At 43.0% G+C, this 18,278-nt stretch overlaps 1 protein-coding gene across 1 annotated transcript; it reads right to left on the bottom strand.

Moving 5' to 3' along the window:
• igbp1 (immunoglobulin (CD79A) binding protein 1) lies at positions 1-11,843 on the bottom strand. Its single transcript, XM_008419879.3, has 3 exons — positions 11,333-11,843; positions 9,533-9,868; positions 1-3,807 (listed from the first exon to the last, which is right to left on the bottom strand). Exons 1-3 carry the CDS (start codon positions 11,801-11,803, stop codon positions 3,538-3,540), a joined length of 1,077 nt encoding a protein of 358 aa, XP_008418101.2. The 5' UTR covers positions 11,804-11,843; the 3' UTR covers positions 1-3,537.
• Positions 11,844-18,278: the final 6,435 nt, after the last annotated feature.

The raw sequence follows: 18,278 nt of genomic DNA, 5'->3' as shown, positions 1-18,278 counted from the left end.
TGTCTTTTACTGAACCTTTCTGTTCAGTTCTTTATTGAAGAGAGAAAACGGCGACAGCTGTTCGTAACCAAGACAACCAAAATATCAACAAAGCAAGATAGTGACGAAACAGAACCAGATACTTAAGCATTCTTCAAAATAAAAGACTTCTTCTATTCAAATAAATCATGTCTTGCACTTAAATATATTTCACTTCATCCTTGTAATTATATACAATCATGTTCAATTCAATTAATAATAATCATGTAATCTATGCTTAACATTGTGGACTAGCAGACCTGCATTAAGTTTTTGCGTCAGGACTCGATAAAGAATGGTTCTCCACTGTCAGTGGGGTTTCTGTACAGGTGATGTCAGGTATCCTGATCGTGTTTGTGGAACTAAAATTCACAGATTTCCAAAATCTGAAACGGAAAGCCTTGCTTGAATCAAAGCTTGTGCACGACTGCATTAGCAGCTCAACCGTCGTAGGATCAATAAGAACAAAGTGTCTGCTGGGGTAAGTATTATTGCTTTGCTTTCTTTGTGTTTAGTGAATGAAAAAAATAAAGTCAATAATAAATACATCCATTATGAAAACCTTTTAGCCAAGTACAGCATAATGGAAGTACCGATACAACTTCTACATCCTGAAGCCTGTCTGTTACAGCCTTACGTTAGCTGAACAGATCAATAGGCAATGTGTACCATATCTGACATACATTAAAGATTTTATTTCACCTGAAAAGGCTTTTTACTAAACTGTAATCGTGTTAGCCATGCTAGCTTTTACTAAACTGTAATGTTAGCCATGCTAGCACCGAGTACCGTGTATCAGGCCTAGGCACATTCAAACCCTCTAAACCATGAATGCCCGACTTACCCAGCCTTGCAAGAACAACAGGCATCAGTGATCTTGTCCACGGCTATATTTATGCTGAGGGTGTGAGGATCTGCTCTTTTCCTCATTGACCGGTAGCATTTAGCTGCAACTCGCACAATGTTGGAGGCATCGCGTGGCTCAAACACCTTGCTGTCATCCAAAAAAGATGATATGAACTTGTTGGTTCCGCTGTCCATTGTCGTGGCTGATATTTTGTGAAAATCCGGCAGAAATGTTGCATCTTTTCGGGCCTGCTACTGCCTCTAGTGGTGTGGGGGTGGTAACACAATATAATTACATTACTAAATCAGAATACCGCAAAGTCTTATTCATTTTTCATTATCTTAGGAATGTAGAGCTAATTAAATGATCTAAAAAAGACCTTAAAGTGGTTCCAGTTTCTCTCTATGGTCAACCTTTTGAAACTGTGGCAAATATTAAATATCTTGGGTCGTTCCTGGACAGTCAGCTCCACTTTGCTGAAAACACTGACTATAAAGAAAATGGATGGATGGACAGACGGATGGACGGACAACCCGCTGTAGTTTTCTGTTTGTAAACATGACGGTAGGAGTTTTGGACACATAGCACTGACACAGATAGACTTAGCTATCTATCCGTGCTGTGGTAGGAAAATCTGATAAGCTAGCACTGATAGTCAGAACAGGTGGCCTCAAGGACCGACTTTGGACACCCCTGCAGTTGGCTATTCTGTTTGAGGTTTTCATTCTTTCAAGTCACTTCAGAGCGTTATGATCCACTTCTAGGACAAACCGTATTTGTCGCCGTCGAGCTAGCACAGTAAAGCTGCTCGAACCAGCTCTTCGTTTAAAGAGTCTGAAGCTTTTGAGCCTGATGGCCTGGTCCCAAGCAGGTCAACTAGAAGTCTTTTTAAGCTAGTGTTGAGGAGAATACGTCAGCCTCTAACTGCTTAGCATCTGAACGTCAAACTTCAGCTTCAGCTTGTGGCCCAATCAGACTGAATAGCCTGCAGCAACCTAACCTCCCAGTCACACCTGTTAACGATGCCACCTGAAAGGTTTCTAAGTACATCTTAGTGATTTTATTTTTTAATGAACTCATTTGTGTTCAACATCAGCAAGAATAAATTGGTACCGATATGTCTAAGGTCATCATTTTATTGGCAGAAATGTTCTATAATCTGAATTATGCTGTCAATCGTAGCCTAAATATCTTTTTTCATTCCTTTTTTTTTTTTTACCTCAGAATGTGTCATTTAGTGAAGGTGGTTTCCTCCCACGCCGTCATGTTTATATGTGGTTGCCATAGGCTACGTAATGGTAGCCCAGGATGAAAAACTCAAAATCTGCATTCTAAAGTTTATGCAAGTGTACATTTCTACTATTGATTAACATTTTTATAACTAACTAGGCATGAGTAATACCGTAAAAATCCAAAACACCATCCCCCCATATGAAAGCCAAGAGTGCCCCCTTTAAGATGATACCAAACACTATATTATATACCTTTGACAAATGCTCATATCATGAGCCTAAACCAGACATACATCAATCTCAAAAAACAGAATTTGTCTAAAGGGGTTAACTTAATGAGCTATGACTCGGCTACCATTTGGAAGGGCTATCATACCAAAAATGTTATTCTAGAGACATGCATCTTTTTAAAAAAAATATGGATAGACTGTGCAATCCTGAAATGGACCAAAATGTGAAATTTTGGCCTCTGGCCCACGGACTATAAAGGTGCAAAACATAGCATACAAGGTAGACCTATCAATCTTTGACCAACATGGGCTGATGGGAAGATCTGGACTGATGGTTTGTGGCCTGCATTCACTGTGCTGCACCCTCTGCTCTGGGGCAAACACCTTCCCCCAGTTTATTATGAGCCTGGCAGCCACCATGCTTTCCTAGTCCTCCCCCAACTCCCCACCTCCGCCAGGCCCGTTGCTTGTTTTAGTTAGAAAAATGATTAATAATAATAATAATAATCACAATAATTATAAAAACTTTAAGAAAGACGCTTGCAATTTAGATGACAAGCGTCTTTGTTGCTATGAGCGTTTCACTGGCGGAGCAAATTTATTCCTAAAAGACAAGTTTATAGTTTATGCATTTAAAGCCGAGAGAGCGGACCAATCACAGCTCTGACTTGCCTCGCTGCAGATACTTGATCTTTTAAGTTTACCTCTTAACTCAAACTGGACACAGGCTGACCTGCATTGATATTTACATCAACCTCCTGTGTGGTTCGTTGCGTTCTGAGATGTTCAGGTCTGGTGACATCACACGGATCAGTTTATCAGTTTTAGGCAAGAACAAGAACCTTTATATTACAAATGCATTATGGTGCAGATACGTGCATCCTTTGGCTAACATAGGATTTTTGTATCTTGTAATTATACAAGATACAAAATAAGGAAAAGCTTAGTTGTACAACCATCATGTAGCTTTAAAACCATGGCATTAATGAAATATTTTCACAGCGCTTCTTTGAAAGAAGAAAACAGAGAGGATGTTTAAACTATTCGTCCTGATTCAGTTTCTTCAAACAGCTCTTTCTACAGAAGATAAATCAAAGAACATAAGGGCCATTCCAAATTTTGAGACATTCTTATATTTAAATTTTAAGGAGGAACATCCACTTTGTTGTTTACATTACAAACATGAAATTAAGAGTGCATTAAGAAAGGGTTAGCCCATGTTCTGGCGGTTTCCATATCCTCGGCGGTGATCATCTTTCCACTCATCCCAGTTTCTGGCTTTTAACAAAGAATCTTCATCATCATTCTCAGCCTTTTTCTCTTTTTCTTCATCTCTCGCCTGCACATCAGTGTTGTCCTCCACAGTAACTTTGCTCGGCATGCCCTGATCAGGCAGGACTCCATGTTTTCTGTGTTGCTCATACCAGTCATCCACCGTCATGGTGGGGAGGCTAGGATACCCAGCGCCGAGTACTTGAGCCTGTGGACAAGAGAAATGAAATCCATCGCACAGTGACTTAGCATATTTTGAAAATGACAACCTGTACTGCAGCTGATCACTGAGTGAGCCTGTCTGAATTAACCAGTGTCATTTTCCTTTCATCCGTCTAGCAGCATGTACAGTGAACAGACCTAGCTGAAACTGTTAAAGACACATTCAAGGTTCTTTTAAATGGTAGAAAAATATTTCCTGGGGTCAAACTGTGAATCTGTATTTGGTTTCCAATTTGCTAGTGAATAATTTAAAGTGTTGACTCAACAAAAAAGCTCTTCTAGAAAAAACGTGTGATTTGTGTGACATAACTGGAGGTGAACGGAGTCCAACGGCTGTGATGTGATTGCTGAGCTCAAGGAGGTTTTGTTTGCTTATATGTGGTTAAAACTTGTCTATGTGCAGCTGCTAAGGCTGCAATTGGTCTGGACATGGTGAGCTGAGGAAAAAATGATCAGCCTTGGGTGAGATTCATCCGGCTGGGAAGGTAAGATTTCGCCAATCACAGTATGTAAACCAACATGGCTATCTGCAGTGCGCACTGCTGCGAGGAGGCTTAAAACAAAAGGGACCCAAATGAATATTAGATGGGACAAAAAAGACATGAAAACATTGGGCTGAAATCCACTGCAGTAGCACCATAACACAGCAGAGGCAGTGAAGGAAAAGAACAATGCTTCATATATATACATATATATATTCTTGCCGAGTCCTTATCAGTTCTTTAAGTTCATCCATGTTGTCAGCTAACAATCTCACGTTCCCCGATGGACGGTAAAGATAGTTTAAATTTCCTCCTTTCTCTCTCTCCTCTGCATCCACGACACCTTCTTTTCAACTCCTCCGGGATTTATGGCTTCAACTGTGGTATTATTTCAGCTTTTCCAATGTTGACGTTTTGAAGCAAATGACTGGACCCTAACCCAACCACATGGAGATGACATCAGTGCCATCACTGAATATACGACTGACTATTAACCCTTTGCGACGTAAATTAATCATTCGAGGCGCCACGTCAGATGTCAGAAGTGTGGGACTGGAGTGTTAAACACAACGACTGAAATTGTTTTCCTAAGTAGTTTTTGCCAGTTTATTCATGGCTTCTATTTGTTCGAGTCAAGCTCATTTGTCTGTGAACGCAACACGCCTGATTGGGGCTTATAGACGGATGTATTTACAAAAGTTAGAAATAACTAGCTTAGAAAATGACCCATACTCATCAGGAGTTTGATCAACTCCTGATGAGTTGATCAAACTGCCAACTTTGCCTGAATCCAGAACACGATTTATATCTGTATGTTATAAACAGTGTTTCCCTTTACACCAGAGCAGCCTTAAAAACATATAAAAGACGAGATGCTAACCAATCTTTATCCATAAATGTTAGGTTTTGTGGGTTCACTCTGTGAGGCTGCGGGCCCACGATTGGTTCCCTGCCCGCATTTAGACACCTCAAAGGGTATGCACTCTCACACGAGATCAAGAACCACCTTGAGCAACAGGGACCATCTTTGGTTGGTGTTTGGCAGGGGTGTCAAACTCCAGTCCTCGAGGGCCGGTGTCCTGCAACTTTTAGAAGTGCCTCTGCTGCACCACACCTGAATAGAATAATTAGGTCATTAGCAAGGCTCTGGAGAACTGATCTACACAAAGAGGATGTAATTAAGTCATTTCATTCCAGTGTTTTGTACCTGTGGCACATCTAAACACTGCAGGACAGAAACACTTGAGGACTGGAGTTTGACACCCCTGGTGTATGGTGTATGCGGTGTGCTCCAAGGCGCCACCTCTTGATTTGTATGTGCTGAGTGTGCTGCATAGAATATGACTAGCATACTCCAGTGGGTGCAGTTGCTTCGTCTGAGCTGGGCCCAGATGGAGCTTGTGGTGTTCTGTTATGTTGGTGTTCATAATCATAGGAGGAGGAAATTTGGAAGTGTTAGTAACAGGAGGGGGGGAGGAGGGGGGGGGTTGCGTGTGTGGATGAGAAGGTTAGGGTTATGTCAGAAAAGGGGTATGGTTAGGTTAAGAGTTAAGAAATGGTTTAAGAATATGGGAGAGGGGGGGTGATAGTGGGGGGGGGAAAGAAATAGGGGGGTTGAGAATGTTAGGGTTAGGCAAGGAGGACGGTGTGGTTAAGAGTTGAGGATTGGTGAAGGGTTAGAATAGGGGATGGGGAGGAGAAGGGGAGAGAAAAGAGGGGGGGGTTGTTTTGAGAGAAAATTGTTGGGTTTAGGTTAATAGTTTGGGTTTCGTTAAGAGTTGGCAGGGGGAGAGGGAGGGAGTAGAAACATGGGGGGGTTGGTTCTAATTGGTTCTCAGTAAAGGTTTTAAGTTCTATCCTGGTTTACGGTTTTACTGGTTGGGGTTCTGTCTGTTAGGCTACATCAGAGGTTCCCAAACTGTGGGGCGCGCGCCCAAGGGCGGGCGTCGTGCCATTGCAGGGGGGGTGCGGGAAGCCGTATGGATGAAAAAAAAACAAAAAACAAAACATGAACACTGTATGCGCTGGGTTTTTGCCTTAGAATGGCCAACTCTGTTATTCCTCAGTCAGTTTGATACAGTAGGGGCTTCCACACTTCCCATATCTGTGTCCTCTGTCACTTTTATCAGCAGTTAAAACTGCTTCATCCGTTGTTAACATGTGGTAACCCGTTTTTCCGAGCCGCCTCTCAACGCAACATGAGCGCTACAACGCTAGCTTTACACCAGTGCAGCAGTGAAGGAGAGCTGCTGCTGCTGTGTGGAGCTACGCAGGTTTGTGTTAGAATCTTGGCAGCAAACCAGCAAAACGCAAAGAACTTCACAGTTTTTCCCCAAAACTAAACGACTGTTGAGTAAAGCTGCTGGATGAAGGTAAAGTTTAGCTAAAAGATGACTAGCTAATATCAATACAGCACCTTAAGCTTAACAAGTAGCCTGTAGGCTACCGATGTTGTCTATATTCAGCTACGTACATTCATTTTGCTCCCAAAAAGGTCGATCAAAGAACAAAAATGTTCTTTGATTTCTCCATCTAACACAATTCAGCCTGATCTGCTCTGTGAGAAACTCCGAAGACACAGGTGGAGGCCTCAACAATCAACTGGATCCATGACTAGGTCTGTCGGAATAGGCAATAAATCAATTAATTGCATGATAACTGAAAATAGTCAACATTTTAATTTATCGGCTTTATCGTTTCTTCCTGCCTTTTTCTCTATTGGTGACACTGGATGAAAAAAGTCTCAACTTCGGTGCTTTCCACTGACCCTCCCTTCCTCATTTCCTTAGCGTAAGGGAGGAGTGAACTGGATCAGGTAGTGGGATGTGACCATCTTTATCTAAATCTAATGATTATTGAGGGGCGATATTATATACAGACTTCATAATCTGTACTCTTTTGGTTGAATGTAGTTTATTTCCCACTTTGGTTTTATGTTGCGTTTTTGTTAATGGAGACTGAGAGTCCATTTTATTTTTGTTTTTGGTTGTTTTGTTTATTTGACCAGTTCCAGTCTTTAGTGTTCTTTAGAAAATAAAGTATTTATTTTTGACAGGATGTGTTCGCATTATTATGTCATTATATCAGTTTAAAATGGTCTTCAAACAACATTATTGTTTATTGCAATAATTTTGGAGACAATTAATTTGTTATCGTGACAAACAGACCACAGTTTGAGAGACTGAAGGAGAACACGGGAACACCACAGGGGACTGTTCTCTCACCATTCCTTTTCACTCTCTACACTTCAAACTTCCAGCACAAGTCTGACTTCCGTCATCTACAGAAATGCTCAGATGACTCTGCAGTTGTCAGTTGTATTAGAAATGGCCAAGAACCCGAGTATAGAAATCTGATGGACCGCTTTGTCTCGTGGTGTGGAAACAATGATCTCATCTTAAATGTGAACAAGACAAAGGAGATGATTGTTGATTTGAGGAGGAACAGGGTTAGATTGAACCCTATTTCCATCATGGGAGAAGAGGTGGAGGTGGTTGAGGAATACAAATACCTCAGTGTTCACCTTGTCAGCAGACTGGACTGGAGGCACAACAGTGAAGCCGTTTAAAGAAGGGACAGAGCAGACTGGACTCCTTGAGGAAGCCAAGATCCTCCAAGATTTTCACCAAGATGTTGCATATCTGCCATCAGTCTGTTGTTGAGAGGGTCATCTCCTCTGCCGTCCTCCATCAGGGCAGCAGCATCAGAGCCAGGGACATAAAAAGGCTCAACAAACTGATGAAACAGGCTGGTTCTGTTTGGGGGATGACTGTGGAACCTCTGGAGATGATTATGCAAATAAGGATTCTTCATAGAATCAAGAAAATTATGGACAACCCTGACCATCCTCTTCACGAGACTATCTTGGGAATCCAGAGGATCTTCAATCAGAGGCTTCTTCAGATTCAGTGCAGTACAGACTGCTGCAGGACATTTTTCCTGCCAACAGCTTTCTCCATCTTCAATAACTCTTAGAAGAATCTAAATTAATGAGTTACAACATTACATTTCCCTTTGGGATTTATAAAGTATTTTTGAATTAAATTTGAATTTAATCAGCTGCTCCCAGTTGTAAATCACCCTTTTGCTATGGTTATGCATCATAACAAAAATATGAAAAATATTGGGAAAAAAAAAAGTTAAAAAACACAATGTCCAAAACAAGAAGGAACAGCTGTCAAAGATGAGCTTTTTTCCTCCAAAAAGGCAGGAATGAATGTTTGAAAAGGGGTTAGACCACAAGTGTCAAACTCCAGTCCTCAAGTGTTTCTGTCCTGCAGTGTTTAGATGTGCCACAGGTACAAAACGCTGGAATGAAATGACTTAATTACATCCTCTTTGTGTAGATCAGTTCTCCAGAGCCTTGCTAATGACCTAATTATTCTATTCAGGTGTGGTGCAGCAGAGGCACATCTAAACGTTGCAGGTCATCGGCCCTCCAGGACTGGAGTTTGACACCCCTGGGTTAGACAAACTGGACATACTGGAATTCGCACAAAGATAAACATCTAAGGTGTAAAGTTTATCTTTACACCTTAGATGGGCAACAACACCAGTTTAGACGTTGAGCTACTTGCTAAAAACTGAGGTTTGTAACATTAAAACATGCTGTATCGATGTTAGCTCTTCTCTCTAGTGTCTGTTAGCTTCTTAATGGTTGTCAATTTGGAACAAACTTCCAGAAAACTGTAAAACAGCTGAAACACTGGGTGCCTTTAAATCTCAACTTAAAACCCACCTGTTTAGATTTGCTTATGGATAAATTAGGATTAGAGTGTGGGGTTTTGATGTCTTTGATGTTTTTCTATTTATTAATGTTTTTTTATTTCTCTCTCATTTTCTTTGTTTAATCTTTTCCAAAATCTCTTTCTCTTTACCGTCACATGTCGTTTTTATTTGAATTATGTAAAGCATTTGAAATGCCTTGCTGCTGAAATGTGCTATACAAATAAAATTTGATTGATTGATTGATTGATTGATTGATTGATTGATTGATTGATTGATTGATTGATTAGGGGCGGAGCAGAGTAGGCTTGGAGGAGGAGGTACTGGTACCTTTTACTTTGACCATTAATGCAATGAGAATGTGAATTTCAGACCCGTTACGAAACAAAGGCTTCAACATGTGTTTAAGTGAAAGATGCACTTTAAGAATGCCGACTTTTCATAAAGTTCACATGAACTGACTTACAAACCAGTTCATCTGTTGCCATCACCACACAAACTCACCTGTAAAGCATTTCTAGTGAGGATGAAGGGTTTCATGGGATTTCTGGGTGGCTGAGCTGGGTGGTTAGCAGGACTCTGCTTCAGAACATCCATGTTTTTAAGTATCTCCACCTCCTGGTCAATGGCCTCCATCTCCTCCAGACAAACAGTGATCCATCTCTGGACATTCAGAAGGTAAAATTCTCTGCTGACCTCGTCATCGGCCTGTCCACTCTCCATTACTTTGTGAACATCTGACAGTCTAGTCTCCAGTTCCTTTCTCTGTCGATACCGTTCAATCTTCGCTTGTCTCTTTGCTGCCATGGCAACCAAATTTGATGGACCTGCAGAAAAAGACTGAGATCACAGGCACATAAGTAAATCAAAGTCCATGAATTTATGTCCAACAGTATCAAGCAACAGGTCAGTTGACAAATAAACTGGATAATATGCTGGTAGTTTAGTTATATTTCCACAGCTGCAGTCTTGAAATAAAGCAGGGTCCTCAATTTCTGACACCGAGACGAGAACCACAGAAACACAAGCACCATAGAAAAAGATGGCATTTTTTGCCCTTATTTGCAAATTCCATGAAGCTGCTGCCCCCGCGACCCGACCCCCGGATAAGCGGAAGAAAATGGATGGATGGATGTCAGACAATTCTTTCATCAGTGAAATCTTCAGAGCCTTGTCCACTGCAACTTCCAAGCTTAGATAATAATTTCCCGGTACTTTGTGGTAGGTTGTATTGTGGTTGGTTGAAGTCAAAGTCAAACCTTTGGGACACATTTCTTGGGATATCTAGTCCAAAAATCACACTACACATGATCAAACCTACACAAAAGCCACAGTACAACCTGGAGACCATAACATCTGGGCTCAGTTCTGTCCACATAAGTGGAAAAATGATCAGTTCTAAATAGCAGTCAGAGTCCAGATCTCAATCTGTAGAAGGCGTACAAAAAGATCAGCCACGGTTTCCCCCAGTGGCGGCCACCCTGGTCTAATTGGACTCTTCCCCTTATTCTGATAATAACATCAGCACCACTAACAGCGTTTGGATTTAGTGAAATCTGGGAGAGGAGGGTGATCAGTCAATTACAATAGTAGTTTACTAAGATGTATGAACACATACATCTTTATGCATGTGTGAATAAACAGCTAAAACTCAAAGATTAAGCTGACAGCATCAGTTTTGTTGCTATGGTAACGAAATATCTAACTATGAAGGTTGTTCCTTAAACTTTTAAAAAGTAAACTTGCCAGCTGCTTAAAATCTTAAATTTAGATGTTAAACCATTTAAAATATTTTAATTTATGTATGCTGAAACCATGAAATAAAACTGACCAGCACTATGTTCTTAGTTCATTTATGTCCTAAATGTGATCAGCATTAACTGGTGTTTTTAGATCCACTAACCAATTACTTCATTTGGATTTAACAGAAGTGCAAATAATTGATATTTATTTTAATTTAATTTCTTTTTATTTGTGGGGAAACTGTCACCTCATTATCTAAAACGCATATTTTCAGGAACATTTGATAATTAATAATAATGTTGATTTCACAGCCTTCTGTCTGCTTCAATACGGGTTTATGTGCGAATCTGCAACTAAAAGAACTAAATTACATTCGCGTACAAAAGGTGATGTGTAAAATTAAAGGTCGAAAACTATGTTAAATTTAAATCTCATTTTTATATCAAAACCTTGCGTTTTGAGAAATAAACTTCTCAAAACCATACCTCGAAGATTTTTGCGAATGTTAGCATTTATATTATGAGTAGTACACATGTATATAAAGCTCAGGGTAGTTTTTACCTTGGCTTTGGAAAATACGCCCTCCGACGTTTCCTCTGAAGCTCCGCTTTCATTTGAAGACTTCGGCAGCTCAAACTGGGAGATGTTGTAGCCATGACACGTCTTTAAGAAATCCAGGAAGTAAACCCGAGCTGCCTGCACCGTCTCCAGCCGCCTGTGCTGGCCGCTCTGCTTCATGTGAAGGGCCCCCAGCAGGGCGGGCAGCAGCAGGTACTTCAGGTCCGCAGTGGCGACTTCTTCCACCTCTTCGTTACGGCTGAACAGGTCGAGCTGAGCGACCATCCTGGACGCGTCTTCCAACATGTTAATGCCGCGTTTAATGCGATGCACGGTGTTGGGGCCAAACGGTTCGTTTGAACTGTCCAGTTCCTCAAGTATCTTCCAACCACGCTCCAGTAAGTCAGACAGTCTTAATTGTTCAGTGTCTGAGGCGGATGACTGTTCAGCCGCAACGGCCATACTGTCAGCCATCTTTTTCTTCTTGTTCTTGTTCTTGTTCTTCTTGTTTTTTATGGCAGTTGGCAAGCAACGTTTAGATGTGCATTACTGCCATCTACTGGAATGGAGTGTGGATCGGGATGCCAAATACATGACGCTTTAAAATCCATGTCTATGTTTGGTTTTCTTGGGGTTAGGGTGAGTGGAAGAGCGAGAGAGTGTTTGTATATTTTCTACCTTTGGCTATTTTTCTACTGTTTTTCACTGTATGTTTATGTTTGCTTAGTTGTGATTTTTTTTGTTAGTTTGTCACGTTTTAAGAAATGTTTGTTAGTTCGGGTGTGGACGTCAGGTGCTGGGGCTTTCTCTACGCTGACACGGAAGAATGGCATCAAGGTGGCAGCTGGCTCTCCGTGCAGCGTGGAGGAGGTTTTGTTTGTTGAAAAAGTTGCCAGAGTCTGACATTTCTGTGAATGCCTTGTATTTTATGAAGGACCAAAACTTAGGTAATAAGAAATAAAAGCATAAATATATATTTGGTTTTTCCTTGTTCTTACACACGAGTTTCCGTCAAGAAATGTATATATTTTCTTTTTTAATTACCCTAAACATGCGTTTTTGTTAAGAAAAGTAGATATTTTGTTTGGTCTTTTCCTTATACAAACCCTCCTTTTGTCATTGAATCCTGTATCGTTATGTTAATGAGGAGAGCTGCCTTCTATGTCCAGCTCTTCTACTATTGGCCAATATCCATCCATCCATCCATCCATCCATCCATCCATCCATCCATCCATCCATCAATTTTCTGCCGCTTATCCGGGGTCGGGTCGCGGGGGCAGCAGCTTCAGAAGGGAGGCCTAGACTTCCTTTTCCCCAGCCACTTCTTCCAGCTCCTCCGGTCCGAGAGACAGTCCCTCCAGCGTGTCCTGGGTCTTCCCCTCCTCCCAGTGGGACGTGCCCGGAACACCTCACCAGGGAGGCGTCCAGGAGGCATCCTGACTAGATGCCCGAGCCTCAACTGGCTCCTCTCGACGTGGAGGAGCAGCGGCTCTACTCTGAGTCCCTCCCGGATGACCGAGCTTCTCTCTCTAAGGGAGAGCCCAGCCACCCTGCGGAGGAAACCCATTTTGGCCGCTTGTACCCGTGATCTCGTTCTTTCGGTCATGACCCAAAGCTCATGACCATAGATGAGGGTGGGAACGTAGATGGACCGGTAAATTGAGAGCTTCACTTTTTAGCTCAGCTCTCTCTTCGCCACGACGGACCAGTACAGCGCCCGCTTCACAGCAGATGCTAATCCTTCTTCCCTCATTCGTGAACAAGATCCCCAGATACTTAAACTCCTCCACTTGAGGCAGGACGACCCCCCTGACCCGGAGAAGGCACTCTACCCTTTTCCGGCTCAAGACCATGGCCTCAGATTTGGAGGCACTGAGCCTCATCCCGGCTGCTTCACACTCGGCAGCGAACTGCTCCAGCGAGAGCTGCAGATCACGATCTGATGAAGCCAACAGGACCACATCATCCGCAAAAAGCAGAGATGCGATCCTAAGGCAACCAAAACGGATCCACTCAACACCTCGGCTGGTCAGAAATTCTGTCCATGAAAGTAATGAACAGAATCGGTGGCAAAGGGCAGCCTTGGCGGAGTCCAACTCTTACCGGAAACGAGCCCGACTTACTGCCGGCAATGTGGACCAGACTCTGACACCGGTCATACAGGGACCTGACAACCCGTATCAAAGGGCCCGGTAGCCCATACTCGCGGAGAATCCCCCACAAGGCCCCCGTGGGGACACGGTCGAACGCCTTCTCCAAGTCCACAAAACACATGTAGACTGGTTGGGCGAACTCCCATGCACCCTCCAGGACCCTGCTGAGGGTGTAGAGCTGGTCCAGTGTTCCACGACCAGGACGAAACCCACTCTGCTCTTCCTGAATCCGAGGTTCGACTATCCGACGGACCCTCCTCTCCAGGACCCCTGAATAGACCTTACTAGGGAGGCTTAAGATTGTGACCCCTCTGTAATTGGAGCACACTCTCCGGTCCCCCTTTTTAAACAGGGGGACCATCACCCCAGCCTGCCAATCCAGGGGAACTGCCCCCGATGTCCATGCGATATTGCAGAGTCGCGTGGGCCAACACAACCCTACAACATCCAGAGCCTTAAGGAACTCCGGGCGGATCTCATCCACCCCCGGGGCCCTGCCACCGAAGAACTTTTTGACCACCTTGGCGACCTTGTCTCCAGAGATTGGACTGACACAGTCCAATCTCCTCCCACACCCAAGTTTTTGCCTCAGCGACCACCCGAGCCGCATGCCGCTTCGCCTGCCGGTACCCATCAGCTGTTTCTGGAGTCTCACAGGCCAAAAAGGCCCGATAGGACTCCTTCTTCAGCTTGACAGCATCCCTCACTGAAGGTGTCCACCAACGGGTTCGAGGGTTGCCGCCGCGACAGGCACCAACAACCTAACCTTGCAGCCGCAGCTCCGGAACGTGTTCAAAGTTCTGCCGGAGATGGGAGTTAAAGCTCCGTCTCACAGGGGACTCCGCCAGACGTTCCCAGCAGACCCTCACTACACGTTTGGGCCTGCCAGGTCTGACCGGCTTCCTCCCCCACCACCGGAGCCAACTCACCACCAGGTAGTGGTCAGTGAACAGCTCCGCACCTCTCTTCACCCGAGTGTCCAAGACATACAGCCACAGATCCGATGAAACAATGACAAAATTGATCATCAAACTGCGGCCTAGGGTGTCCTGGTGCCAAGTGCACATATGGACACCCTTATGCTTGAACATGGTGTTGGTGATGGACAATCCGTGACGAGCACAGAAGTCCAACAACAGAACACCACTCGAGTTCAGATCGGGGGGGCCGTTCCTCCCAACCATGCCTCTCCAGGTCTCACTGTCATTGCCCACGTGAGCGTTGAAGTCTCCCAGTAAAACAAGGGAGTTCCCAGGAGGGGCACTCTCCAGTACCCCCTCTAAGGACTCCAAGAAGGGTGGGTAATCTGAACTGCTGTTCGGCCCGTAAGTACAGACAACAGTCGGAACCCGTCCCCCCACCCGTAGGCGGAGGGAGGCTACCCTCTCGTTCACCGGGGTGAACCCCAACGTGCAGGTGCCGAAATAGAGGGCAACAAGTATGCCCACTCCTGCCCGGCGCCTCTCTCCGTGTGAAACTCCAGAGTGGAAGTACGTCCAGCCCCTCTCAAGGAGACTGGTTCCAGAACCAGAGCCATGTGTTGAGGTGAGGCCAACTATTTCTAGCCAGAACCTCTCAGCCTCGCACACTAGCTCCGGTTCCTTCCCCACCAGAGAGGTGACGTTCCACGTCCCAAGAGCTTCTGCAGCCGAGGATCAGACCGCCAGGGTTCCCTCCCTCGGCTGCCGCCTGTAACACACTGCACCCGACCCCTTTGGCCCCTCTGACAGGTGGCGAACCCATTGGAAAGGGGACCCACGTCTCCTCTTTGGGTTGAGCCCAGCCGGGCTCCGTGGGTAAAAGCCCGGCCACCAGGCGCTCGTCATCATGTCCCACCTCCAGGCCTGGCTCCAGAGTGGGGCCCCGGTGACCCGCGTCCGGGCGAGAGAAAACCAAGTCCAATGTTATTACTCATCATAGGGGTCTTCAGGCTGCGCTTCGTCTGGTTCCTCACCTAGGACCTGTCTGCCTTGGGTGACCCTACCAGGGGCATAAAGCCCCAGACAGCATAGCTCCTAGGATCATTGGGACAGTCAAACCCCTCCACCACGATAAGGTGGCAGCCCAAGGAGGGGTATTGGCCAATAGAGCTTTGGAACCAACGTCACTGCGTCAGACGTTGTGGGGCGTTTAGGTGCAGTCGCTCGGTGCCATCTTTACAGGTCACACAGATCAAAAAAAAATTTTATCCCCGTGGTTTTATTGTGTTACTGACTGCAGTGAATTTATTTTCGAGTTGGATATTGGAAGATCCAATATCCGCCGAGCAAGCAGCGGTTAGCTCAAGGTTTATCCTATTTATGAACGCTAATTTCGGCCAGCCGTTCTCTAGCTCCCTCCTCAGCGCTCGGAGGTTCACTTCAACTAGGGACCATCAACAAATCTCTGAACCAAACATTCCTGTTAAACAAATGTTAATAAATGCCTTGCCTTGTGACCAACTGATACAAAAAAGTGGTAATTCATGCGTGGTAATTACTTGAGACACACTAACCTCAATTAAAAGATCAAGTCATATTCAATATTTTCAATAATTTTAATATTAAATAATGTTTTCTTCAATAGCTTTCATATTGTGGGCCACATTGACTAGAAATCAGTGTGTAATTGTTGTACTAAACTGTATATATGAGGCACATGCATTTTTATTCCATTTTAACTAATTTTTTGTATTTTTTTTTACCAATTTTTTTAGTTTAAATTTAGTATTTCTCTTCAGTAGCTTCTAGGTTATGTGACCTATTGAGTCAAAATCAGTGATGGCTCCAGATGTTTAAAATTAACATATTTAACTACTTTCAGTTACTATCTCATTGAAAAACTGTAAGGTAATTAAAATAATAATACACATAGTGTATTATTTAACTTTAATTTATGTACAGCATGTTGTAATATTCCTGGCTAGAATAGAATAGAGTATAATTTATTGTTTGTCACTGTACATATGTACAATGAGATTAGATTTTGGCTTCTAATTACGTCTTCTATGTTTCCCTATTGTAACTAAGGAAATATTTCATCCTGTGTTCAAATCTAAGACATGATTGTTATGGAGTGAAAGCTTCTTCAATCTCCACGGAGGCTCAGATATTTTTTGCTGAACATGTGTGTTCAGTTTTTATTGAGGAGAAAACCTCGACAGCTGATAATGGCAATAGCTGTTCGTAACCTAGCAACTGAAATTAACATTAGGCAAAACAGAACTAGGTCCTGTTAGCAATCTTCAAAATAAAATACTTCCTCTCTCCAAATAAATCATGCCTCACACTTAAATATGTTCACTTCACCTTTTGTAATTATATACAATCATGTTAAATTATGTAAATTATGCTTAACATACAATTGTAAATAAGTCACTAATAACATCACTTAACAACATATAAGTGTAAAGAAGTCATAACAATGAGTTATTGTCACTGTACATATGTTCCCTAACCCTCTTCCTTCATGTTCCTTTCAAAATTCATCATCATTCTGACACTGAATCCTTCCCATTTCAATCTTTCCCTCATTTTCTTCTTTATGATGCATTTCTCTTCTGTTCAACTTACTTTAACATCTATCTAAAATGTGTTTTGAAGTTTCCTTTGCAACTGTATATGCCATTTCTTTTCCTACACCAACATTAGCTGGTATCCATACAAATATAACAATAAATGTTTGTTTTATTTCTATCAAGATGTCTGGTCTTCTTTCTGAACAACTGTTTTTAAGTAAAGATGAGCTGGAGTCTGAATACCCTATGAACTGCTCTCACCTAGCCAATCTTATAAGACTATTCAGATAAAAAAACAGAAGAAAAAAGAAGTGGCCAGGAGCACATTATAACATTTTCCATTAGCCTCTTGAAATTGCCCTTAGGTGTGTGTATTTGCCCGGTTGGTTGTCCTGTGCTTCTGCTGCATATGACAACCTGTCCAGGCCGAACCTTGCCTTGCAAATAAATCCCCCCATGGCCCTGCATGGACAAGACGGTGTAGATAATGGATGGATGACTGCATCCAACAATGCAGTTTGATTGCATTGTTTGATAATGACAGCAGTTGGAATGTATTTACTTGACTTGAAATCTGTCTGTGAGACTGAATTGTCTTTTTTTTTGTAAAGTGCCATGAGATGGTAAATGGCCTGTATAGAGCTTTGTCTAGTCCAGATGACCCCAAAACGCTTCACACTACATTCACTCATTCACTTATGCAAGTAGTGTTTAAGTAGTAAGCTGCTGGATTGTCTAACAGGTGAGGCAACCAGCAGGCAAGGGGGGGAGTGTCCACCAAAAGGAAACCACAACAGAGATGGACAGAGTGGGTCTCCTACCTCCGTTATCACTAATTCACAGTTATTGCATATAAATAAACTGAACTGAATTGGATTAAAAGTAATTTGAAATGATAGTAGAATCAACTTTGTACAATTCATGGCCAATCAACATGTGCACTATTAACATTACAGTGGTAGAAAATACAATTATCAGTTTTAAAATGACGGACAAAACGACTTGGTTTCTGTTTGGTGTGACCGCTGACTGAACAGAAAAGGCCTCAGGCTTATCTAAGCCTGTCAGTTAGAAGCAGGCTCGCCTGCACACAATCACCATGGTAATGTAGGTGTCACCTCTTTTGTGAAACCGAATTGAGGCTTAATTAAACCAAGATGTCCGGAAAATCCGGACTTAATCCGCTATCCTGGTTTTGTGAAAAAGCCCTAATGTGTGAGTTTAAGGGAAGCTCAAACTGCAAACCAGGACAGTGGTTTGATTTCATAGTTTTGAAAGAAAAGGAAAGAATACAAAATAA

Source organism: Poecilia reticulata, chromosome 10, assembly GCF_904066995.2.
Source record: "Poecilia reticulata chromosome 10, P_reticulata-male-v2, whole genome shotgun sequence".
Classification (NCBI taxonomy): domain Eukaryota; kingdom Metazoa; phylum Chordata; class Actinopteri; order Cyprinodontiformes; family Poeciliidae; genus Poecilia; species Poecilia reticulata.
Note: the sequence above shows the minus strand (reverse complement) of the source record. Positions and strands in the feature narration are given on the sequence as shown.

What these genes read in the sequence shown, in the direction of transcription:
- igbp1 (XM_008419879.3), bottom strand. Translation starts at nt 11,803, where the DNA reads ATGGCTGACAGTATGGCCGTTGCGGCTGAACAGTCATCCGCCTCAGAC. An exon ending in GCGTATTTTCCAAAGCCAAG is followed by an intron (nt 9,869 to 11,332) that starts GTAAAAACTACC and finishes CTGTGATCTCAG; the next exon opens with TCTTTTTCTGCAGGTCCATC. An exon ending in TCACTAGAAATGCTTTACAG is followed by an intron (nt 3,808 to 9,532) that starts GTGAGTTTGTGT and finishes TCTTGTCCACAG; the next exon opens with GCTCAAGTACTCGGCGCTGG.